The 10927-nt window shown below is 40.5% G+C and overlaps 2 protein-coding genes across 2 annotated transcripts; both read right to left on the reverse strand.

Annotated features, from left to right (window-relative positions):
* Positions 1-807: 807 nt before the first annotated feature.
* Positions 808-4182, reverse strand: tagln3b (transgelin 3b). Its single transcript, XM_083936571.1, has 5 exons — positions 4056-4182; positions 2977-3209; positions 2045-2219; positions 1852-1954; positions 808-1743 (listed from the first exon to the last, which is right to left on the reverse strand). Exons 2-5 carry the CDS (start codon positions 3154-3156, stop codon positions 1602-1604), a joined length of 600 nt encoding a protein of 199 aa, XP_083792697.1. The 5' UTR covers positions 3157-3209; positions 4056-4182; the 3' UTR covers positions 808-1601.
* Positions 4183-5456: 1274 nt separating this feature from the next.
* On the reverse strand, positions 5457-10584 carry abhd10b (abhydrolase domain containing 10, depalmitoylase b). The gene is made up of 5 exons (XM_083935709.1): positions 10477-10584; positions 9795-9981; positions 8923-9034; positions 6348-6485; positions 5457-6227 (listed from the first exon to the last, which is right to left on the reverse strand). Exons 1-5 carry the CDS (start codon positions 10568-10570, stop codon positions 5886-5888), a joined length of 873 nt encoding a protein of 290 aa, XP_083791835.1. The 5' UTR covers positions 10571-10584; the 3' UTR covers positions 5457-5885.
* Between the last annotated feature and the right edge of the window lie 343 nt (positions 10585-10927).

The raw sequence follows: 10927 nt of genomic DNA on the forward strand, positions 1-10927 counted from the left end.
AATTGAGCAATAAAAATATGGCATTAAGATTGGAGCTGTTTGTGTCTAAGATTTACAGGAGAACATTGTAATGTGCTCCGTTCAGTCATTGGATGCTAATAACAAGATGAAATGTGAATTCATGCATGCATTTCCATATGTGCTTTTTAAAATGTCAACAGCCAGGAACAATTGACCCCATAAACAGGATCACTGACATAAAATGTGACCTTTTGTGGTCCAAAGCCCAACCACACTGTAATGCCTCAGACTAATGTTTCTGCTTATCTAATGATAGTGCCCTTCAGATGTTATCAAGATGCTAGACTGATTTACCATGCGTATAGTGAACAACTTAGGATGGTAAAAGCTGTACAAAATAAATAGAGAAACACAACTATTCCCAAAGAAGAGCATAATATGGTTTTCAAAGCATGTTGTTTTGGTGCTCATCTGTTGCTACCCCCTTCTCAAAGATCAGATTCTACACAGCGTTACTGCACCAGCAATGGGTTTAATATCTTAATCAAAGTCAACCATTTTCTGGCTCGAGTCAGGACTATCTGGTAGAAGAACAGTCAATCTAATCATTATGCTGTGCTGTTGCCTCTTTATTAGATTGCTGTGTACAGTCAGGAGAGACGGGAGGGATGGGCGGGAGGGAGGAGCTGCAACATAAAACCAAGATAAGAAAAAAAGCACATAGCATACTGACTTCACAGTAATCTAGAGACCCAGCTTGTGTGTTACACAGACGGACACAAATATATGTTCACATACTTTATTTTTTTCAATAATTCTTCTCACAAGCTTCCAGATATAAATATATTTAAAAAATATAAACATGACAATACATAAAAGTGCACATTCAAGCAATATCTTTACCTGGCACCAGAAACTTCACTGTCATACATGTTGGCTGCTGCACATTTACTTGCAATGAACACAAAATGGTCACAACATGGACAAAGCTGTAATCTAACAAACAAATAACAAAGGCATGGCTCAGAATGAATGAAACTCATTTATAATTTGAGGCCAATATATCAGGACACAGTCTCTGTAGTCCCATAACCAGGCACAACGTGAGGTTGATTTGGTTACAGAGGATACTGCAACAAGTCTTCAGACAAGATAGCAGAGACATCGTCAGCTATTGAGTTCCATTAGGTTTAAGGCTAAACAAGTACAGATCACTCGAAAATGATATTTGTAAATACATGTAGGCCTATTACATAAATACAAATAAATAGCATGCTAAGAGTGGCTTACAGTACTTCAAATTTCAAATATGATGGCTTGTTTTGTATAGAGATTTTTTGCATTTAAACTATTAAATTGAAACAATTAAAGACTAAATTAAAGTTGAATGACTTTCGAGTTCTACATTAAGATGTAATTTGGACAAAAGCACAAAAGGGAAGAAAGTTTGAAGAAGAAAATCTACAACATTTGACATCATTTTTTAAGACTCTTATTTAGGGAAAAAGCAGCAGTTCCAGGAAGATTGAGGTTAACATGGCAGGTGCTAGAAAGGTAATGGAGGTTTGGGGGCTACAACTTTTGTGGTATTAGTAGAAAACAAGGTCTGGAAGCAGGGGCGCCGTTAGTTAACAAGGGGACTACATGATCTGACGGTGCATACCGTAGCCCGTCATACCGGATTGGGAAGCCCCGCGGTTACTGCCCATCTGCAGGCCGATCAAACTCTGACCTTGGCGGAGCTGCTCTTGGCTGAACTCACGCCGATACGCCTGGGCTTTCCTATACATGAACAAGAGTTACAAGGTGAAGAACAGGCACATGAAGCATCGTGGGCTTACAGTAATGAAAAAATGTGAAGCTCCTCTGTACAGTGAGGTTTCTCTTTACCTGTGGAACCAGTCTCGGTCACCTCTGTAATGACCATCGTCCTTAGTGACAGCCACACTCCCCAGAGCCATAAGAGTTCTTTGCACGGCTGCCATGTCCTTTCCTGCAGCCAGAACAAAAGGACCATTTTGCCATGACATGCAGTAAGAACTTGCTGTGGATAACTATATATCACTCGAGCAGTAGATCTCACCTTCCCAAAGGTCCACAGTTTGAAATATGTCAGTAGTTGTGACCCCGTAAGCTTCCGCTGCTTGCAGGAACTGAGAGATCTTCTCCATTTGTTTGAAGGCCATCTGTGTCTCTGGAATCTTCTTGATCGGCTCCTTCCCCCTCGGATAAAGGCTGTTGATAAGCCTACAGAGGATCTGGGAGAAAATAGGCCAGAAGTCTGACTCAGTCCTATTAAACTGACATCACACAAATATTACAGTTAAGTGTTTTAGTTCACCCTAACACTCTTATATGTCATGCTTAAATGCCATAATTAATATTTCTGTAAGGGCGGGGTGGGGTTTATGCTGTTGCCATTGCCTCAAGAAAATTGGTTTACTAATGCATTGACTGATTGAGCTGTGAAAGATAATACCATTTATAATTGTGGGTTATTCCCGTCAGTGATAATGCAACATGTTTCATGCTGCATTGCGTTGTCCTCGGTTGAGTAACTTGCTGCTGCAAAAACTGATGTCTCTGCTTTTCTCTGAAGGATTTTTTCACATTTCACATTAGAGTCAGCTGCAGTGTCAAGTAAGAAGTCAATGCAGCATTGTGAAAAGTGCATTTTATAATTGGTTGTTAATAAAGTCTTACAGTACTAAGAAAGTTCAGTATGGAGTCAGAGGAGTTTTTCACCAAAGCCTCCCAGAAAATTCTACATTTTCGAAGTACCACAACAGTTAGCTATTTAAAATTCAGTTTGAGCCTTTTTTTCCCTACACGATGAGTTGGACCCCTTTTTCAGTAGTGATGATAATAGTCAAGCTCAATGTTATTTACTGAAGCCTTCACCAATCTGGTTGCCTACCTTTTTGACTTCACAGGCTCTTTAAATCTGACGGAGCTCTATTTTGTTATAGCCTCAATAATTCAACGGGCTATTTTAAGTATACTCCAGCCACTCACTGTTCCATCCATCAGCCACTTCTGGAAGTTCTCCCTGCCTGTCTGCGGCCTCTCCAGGTTTCCTCCGCACTGTGAAACCATCCAGTCCACCAACCGCTGCTCCAGGTCTGGGTCGTACTTCTGCTCGATCTTCTCCTGCACCTCTCGGCTCAGTCCGTAGCTGGGCCCTCTGTTCGCCATGGCAGCTCTCGCAAAACTCTAATATATGTTGTGGCCCTGAAGAAAACAAAAGCCTGAAATAGCATTACTAACAAACTGCAAAGACATCCTGACAAAAAACATCATCATGTTCCCTAAACATAAGTATATTAGTGAGTTGTTGTGACTATTTTGTAGCCTGATAAAAATGGCTACAGGATAACATTCTTTTCAGAGTTTTTTTTTTGTTTACTGTAATGAAACTCTAAAGCATGAGAGAATTATCATAAACCATCTCAATGTTTAAAGAAAGGGCAAAAAGACAGGTTTTAGTTTTAGATTTTACAGCTCAGCAGACCAGCAGGCGCATCTCTGGAGGCTGTAGCAGGGCAGGGTGTGGTCCACTGCTGCTGTCCCGGACAGAGACCAACCCTCTCATTGCTATGGTAACAATCAAGCCAGTTTCCGGCACGCGCAGTGTGCAGTGATGGCTCAAGTATGACCTCCAGTAGGCAGTCATCATGACGCGAATTAAATAATTAAATCTATTTAAAAAAAAGTTTGCCCTCTTAGGAAACATGCATGTACAAATTAAACCATAGTTCTATATTTAGCCTGCAAGACAGTTTAATTCAATTACGTCAGCCCCCTCGTGCCGCATATAAAAGGTTTGAGTTCATTCTTCTGCTGATTGTCTTCACTGCATCTGATGTTGGGCGAAAGATAAATTCAGCCAATTCCAATAAAGTCCCGCCATCTAATGTCACGACACCACATCGCCACGCATCCTGCAGCCCTTTAAAACATGAACATTTTTACAGAACAAAATGAAACTGCGCAAAGCTCACACGCGGGCTGCGACACTGAATCGGCTGCATACACATTATACTTAACATATCATGCACTCACGGTGGGTTTCATTCAATAAAGACTACACTTACTGTCAAGGAGAGAGCGGTCAGATGCGCCCCGAGTCACAGTGTTAATTCCGCTGAGCTGGGCAGGGCTGAGGATGCTGAACTGCTGAAGCATCCATGAAGCGCGGCACAGGCGCGTCGGGCCGGGCTGGATCTCATTTGTCCGGGAGGGGCGGGTCACTCGTCTTATATTGCCAGCGTCCAAGGAGGGGTCCACAGAGACTCTCAATACCAAATGTGACGTGACACCGCTTCCGGCCAGTGGTCACTGTAGTGCATGCTCAGCGTCAGGCAGCATGAAGTGACACTCAGCACATGATGGAGGCAACTTCATTGAATTCTCTTTTTAAACTCTTGCCTGAGACTTGAAGTTCATGTTGGACATTAACTCCACTTTATACAATGAAACAATTCCCACTATTTACCTCATCATAACTGGTATGATGGTAAAAACTGGTACTGGCACTAGCAGAGAGGATGTTTGCTTGTGTTGTTAATAGAAAAGCTGCTTTTCCCCCCTGACTTATTGTTTTATTTGAGACTTCAGTGATGAAAGAAGGTGCGTAAATACTGGGAAATGCTATTTTCACTGTGGCACATGGAAAGCATGCTGCCTTATTTTACGCAGCTGGACAACAAAACAACTTCTTACAAAGCAGAAAAGATGAAAAAGATCTGTGGTACAAAAATATGCTTTCAGTAAAAACTATATCAAAGGGAGACCATAGTAAACATGTCATATGCAATGCCTTTTTGCACCATTTCCTCTGCTTACAACCGCTGTGCTGTATGCTCCCATAAACTGAGGTTTGATTTTAGTTTTGACACAAAAAATGAGTGACTACATAGCTCAGCCATGAGTTAAAGGTCACCGCTGCAGTTAAATTGCACCGAGAGAGTTAAGTGGTTGGTTTACGCCCCATTGAACATAGTGCAGCTAGTGGCCAATTATATGTTAATAATCAACAGTCCAGTGGCTCCTTTCAGCAGCTAAAGGCCATCAGGTATGGGGAGTCATGTTACAGAATGTTCTGCTCACAAAAAGAAACCCGACAGCCTACAATCCTTGATGATTTTCACTCACTTTATGGAACTGTGATTCATTGTGTTGACTTGCTAGAATGCCTGGCAAAATTGTTTGTGTTTTGCAGTCTACTCCATCTGGATTTTTATAAAATAAATGTCCTAATACCCTTTTGATCTGCTTAGCAATCATTGTGGTTTCTGTTGCGGTCCGATTTTGACACTTCAGATGTACAACTTTCATAAAGAACACTATTTAACTTACAACTTATTGTTTTTTGTAGTTTGTTATTCAGCGCTCAACTTTCAAAATGTTGGATTGTTTTTGCAGTTCAATATCAAGAGCACTCTGATCTAAATCAGTAAAGACAGTTGTTGATTATGTTGTGTTAGTTGTGGTAACAGACTGAGACCTGCACTCTAGTGTGCAGAGGTTTTATTGGCCCAAACAGGTGAAAAGTGATTAAAAAAGGCACAGGAAAACTATGTGTCTAAGTAAAGGGGGAAGGGGAAAAACAGTCAAACAGTAAGAACGATGGCCGGGACAGCAGCAACAGCGGACCTAATAAAGGCCAACATAACACTCCATACAATAACCTGGAACACATACAAATGCAACCTGAAGATATAAGGGAACAGCTAGCAGGAAAGCTCCCTTTAGAAATAGTTTGCACTGTAACGGTATGTTGAATTGACAGATGAAGTACGGGGAGATTAACAGATGGATGAAAGGTCATATTTGGTAAATTTCTTGAGGGTTGACTTCCCAGTAAACACAGTCCTTCTCTCCTTATCTCAGCAACCCCTCAAGCTCACTGCCCCATCCCTTACTCAGACCAGAGTGGTCAGCTTGTCTATAAGATCATCAATAGTGTAGACCATAAGCTTGATGTCATCCCTCTCAGACATGCGGTGCTGGCCGTGTCGCCGAAGGATGACGTCCACATCGGGGCTGAGGACGCGTTCTGCAACCTGCATGGAGATGTGCCAGGGAACGTCCTCATCTTTGAGCCCATGAATGAGCCTTACTGGACAGGTGATGGGGATGGGACTCTGGAGCACACAGTGATTTTCTGCCTCTTTCAGAAAGTCAATGCTAAACTTGTAAAGACCCTCCTCGGAGTGTTTTGTGGGCACCGTCCACTCCCCTTTCTCCTCAAACTCCTTGCGTGTCTGCACATTCAAACATGAACCAATCAAAGTCAAAAAAACATTTCAATGGAAATGCCTGTAAAGCTCCAAACAGATTGACCACAAAAGTTTTATATATGTGATAACATTAAATGCTCCTACCTCTATAGGAAGAGAGTTGAACGATGTGACAATATGATCAGCGGCAGTGGAAACGCCCACCAGTGCTGCAATCTTCTCTGGCCTTGCAATGGCTGCCAGTAGCATGAACCAACCGCCTATACTGGACCCCACCAGTATCTACAAGAAAATAAAAACACCATGAATAGACTAATAAATAAACTAATAAAAACCTTAAAAAAACACTACATAAAGACTCCAGACAAATGCAGTATAATCATGATAGTGGCAGACTAAAGATACTACAAATGTGGTAATACAGTGCCATCTTCTGGTGACATAGTGGAACATACAGTGAATATAGCAGTTGTAATATTGATTCTGCTGTTGCCCCATTTCCTTTTATTGGTTCTCAAATAAATCCATTTCTGTTAATTTGTTGAGTGCGAAATATGTTTTATAGTGTTCATTTTAATGCTTGATGATAAACAAAAAATACAAAATACAAACATTTAAAGCCACCTTTTTACTCAAAAAATGTGTACTTCACTTATGGGCTTTTGACACTGCACTTAGCCAATGTTGACAATTGGCAAATGTTAGCCTGGGGCTAAGAAGGCCTTCACACTGGAGGAATACTGGCACATTTCAAGTGGGGTAAACACGGCATTAATCAAGGTCTTGCTGACTTTACTCTGGAGCAGAGTTAGCCCTGAGTTTGTAGAGTTATCCCTTGAAAACCTACTTAACCCGGGGTTTAAAAGTGCTTAACAGGACTAAGTGAACAAGAAACTGAAACTTTAAGCAGCGACGGTTGAAGGTACAGCTACGGCCTTCGAGAAACATTCCCATGGGTTCTTGACGTTGTAGCCCAACTGTCTCCTACAGGAGAATGACTGGTTTGCCGTACCGTCTACAACGGCAAACTGTTCTGGAAGGCCGTAGCCGTCCCCTCAACTGCTTAAAGTCCCGACTGATAAAAAAAGTGGGCTCTACGTGGCTCTCACAGAAGGTTTCTCAATATCTTAAATACCGACGTTTTTTCACGGCCACATCCTTTAAAATGCACTCACAGCCGGACCTGCTATCAAAACAAACAGAGAAACTCGGACACACGCAGAGGAAGAGTGACCTTATTATCCGCCCAGGACACAATTACTCCACTATTTAGCAAATATGTGTTTTCTGCTCTATTAATGCTCTGAATACTGAGTACAGCTCTTTTAGCACTAATTACTCGTACCCAATAGAGACTTAACCCAGGGCTGGTAGAAGTGCAATTTGTATCTTATAGCCCTGGGCTTTGGTTAACACTGTGTGTGTGGGAAGGGGCCCTGAGAATGCAGCGTGGATATTTGAGCTTCACTCTGCAGAATGATACACATGAAGAGTTTGACCCTAGAAGTCTGAAAAATGAGAATATGCAATTTTAAGAGTTTTCTAACGAGGAAAATAAATTATTATTCAAAGCAGAATGTTTTTTTGTCTTAAATGTTTATAGGGAAAACAAATAGACAAAAAAAATAACATTTCTCAAAGTTAATCATCACTGGTGGAAGTAGAAACTATGATCAACATTAGAATTTTGATTTATTTAGCCTGCCTTTAAAAAACAAACAAGAAAAATACATTTAAGAGACATGTAGTTAGAAAGGACACAAAGAATATATTTTATTGTGTTTCAACAACACAAATTTTCCATTTTGAGTTCCCTTTTACAGGGTGCGTGTGTGGCTCTAATGTTTGAGTATCTAAACATTTTTACTGGTTAATTTTAGGAGAGGTAACACAGATATGCTTGTACCTAGATACTTTACCTAATTTCCCCTCGGGGATAAATACAGTTATCTATCTATCTATCACTGTTGGGGGCGATGCAACACTTGGCTATTTGTTATAGAAATAATCATACTTACTTACTCTCTGTTTATATTCACTGTTCACTACACCGTCCACTGTTTATTCATTATTTATACTTTATATTCTGCTGCTAATACTCACTTCAAACAGCTGTCAACTCTGTCAACTTAGATGCTATATTATATTTTATTTTATTTTATATTTTATTTTATTTGTTGTAGATATGTCTATATCTTGCCTCCTTTTATATTTTATATTTACCTTTTATATTGTATATTTTTTGGTGGTTTCTGGAGCCTTGCAACGGAATTTCGTTTGTATACATGAAAATGTGTGTGAATGACAATAAAGTTTGTCTAAGTCTGTCTAAGTCTAAAATACTCTTAAAATTGAATGTATGCATACTGAACAACTATAACTATGTCACCTGTAACTCAACTGAAATCTATATTTTGTATATTATATATATATATTTTGTAAGTCTTATATGTTGCTCTTCCTGTTCGGCTTGTTAAAATACATTCATACATTTCCAGAGGCCAGATGTGTTCAAGATGTTTTCCTTTCATGACACGAGCCTCACATGAAAAGCTAGGTCAGTGCTCATCCGTGAGAGCATGCATCCTGACGTAAAATCTGTTCTGAATGGGAACCAACTCTCAATTCTCTCCCACATATGAATTTAAGTTTTCATATCTTCATTCATTACTAACCGCCAGTAACTTACAAAAGGGACATGATCCGAGGAAATATTTACCTGTGGTCCCTCTACTAACTCATCCAACACGTAAAGGACGTCTTTTTTCCAGGTACCAATAGTTCCTTCTGATAACACCCCCTCTGAGGCCCCATGTCCCGTGTAGTCAAACCTGGGGAAACATAAATAGAGCAGCCCATAACCATGGGTATCAGAGGGTAAAACAAAGGCAAGCCATGAGAAGCCAAGGACATTTTTTTTTTTTTTTGTATCATGCATACAGTAAATCAGTTATATACTACAATGAACATGAGGCCTTTGACTATTAAGTATGATGGAGCCATGTTTTTCATATCCAATCTTTTCCAGAATGGAGGCTTTGAAGGACAACAAAAGGTTTGAAATAGTTAGAGGGTTTTGTTTAAATACTGAAACGGTTGATTGAAAAGTAAACAATAATGTTGGTTATGTGATGCTAGCAGCTGATGCATCATTTTAATTTAGTCCCTTAGATTTTATATTTTGCATTAAGTTCATTAAGTATTTTTATATGAATTATCTCAGTCAACGGAGAACTTGAAGACGGTTTTACTTACGGTCTACTTGTCTTGTTGTTCTTCGATTGAGGCGGAGGGAGTGTAACTGTGGGTGGGTGGCGGGTGTATGCATCTGTTTCCAGTTCATGCATTTTATCTTTGCAATTACGTAATGCACTTCGGATATTCTGTGGTCAGTTAAAAAGAGCTATATGAATCGAGCTTAATCGCGGAGTGCAAAAGTTGTATTGTTTTGGAGGTGTTTCTACAACGATGGACATCCAGGAGCAAGACTGTATGTATGAGGTATGTCTATTTGATCTGATGTTTTTTTGTATTAGATCATGAGCATGGTCTTAGTATAGACCCTTTAAGAGTTGTGTTTGGATGACTTACCTAAGGTATGAGTGTCCTAGAGACCTACAGAACTCCTCCAGTGCCTCAGCTTTCTGCCCATTCATATTGGAGCCATACCCTGGGAGGAAGACCACACCTGGGCTCTTTCCCTTCACTCTTCTGTAGGCCAGCTTTGGGAGGTCTGGTCTCGAAGCATACTGAACCGTGGACTTGTGTCTCCTGACTCCTGGTTGATACAGAGCAAAGTATTATCACTAGGGCAAAACATGTCATGTATATGATTCGGTATAATAGCAAAATTAGAAAAAAAACAAAACAACTTTGATTAATACAACAGATACGGACCTGTGTGTCTTGACTAAAGATTGACATCGCATTTTATAAGCTTTGGCTTCAAGCGTTATGAAAGACGCAAAGTGAAAAAAACGCACATGGATAGTGGGGAAACAGCGTGGTCATTTCATATCGAGCAAAGCTACCAATAATTTAGGCACATTTACACAATCAAGTGAGGCCAATTAAAGTCGAAGCGGTTACAAAAACGACGAGCATCAGCGCAGACGGCGCAAAAGACATTAACAGGCGCAAACGGCGCACAGTTTACCTACATTTTAAGACGACACAGTCTGTGAGCCACACCCCCTTCTCTGTCTTTAAATACCCTTATATGAAACACGAGCGCTATAAAATTGACCGTGGCAAAGCGGAGACTTGAACAAACCTTCCAGACGCTGTGAAGATAAAGCTGTGAGCCCTCCATTACTTAAAATCTGTGAAAGTCCTCTGCGGCAGGACCTCAGCGCGACGGCTGCCATACTGCTCCTCCGTGACCCACCGAGGGAATATCGCGAGAGTAGCATCGGTGGCTCTCGTTTACTCACAACAGCACAGCCCTGTGGAAGAAGATTGTTTAAGTACAAGTAGCAATATAGTGTAAAGAAAAGAACCTAGTTCTTCATCCAAACTTCTGCCCAAGTAAAAACAGAGTAACGTTGTTAAGTATCATGAGAAAAGGGCATCATTATAGAATGGCCAGAATGGCCCTTGTCAATGATTGTGTATAGGGTTGAGCAAATGTTCCTATTCAGGCTATTTTATAAACTGACCATGTTTTGTCTGAAAAATCTTAATCTGCAAAGGTTCTAGTAACTACATGCGTCAGACAAATGCCT

This window comes from Echiichthys vipera (genome assembly GCF_963691815.1).
Source record: "Echiichthys vipera genome assembly, chromosome: 21".
Classification (NCBI taxonomy): Eukaryota; Metazoa; Chordata; class Actinopteri; order Perciformes; family Trachinidae; genus Echiichthys; species Echiichthys vipera.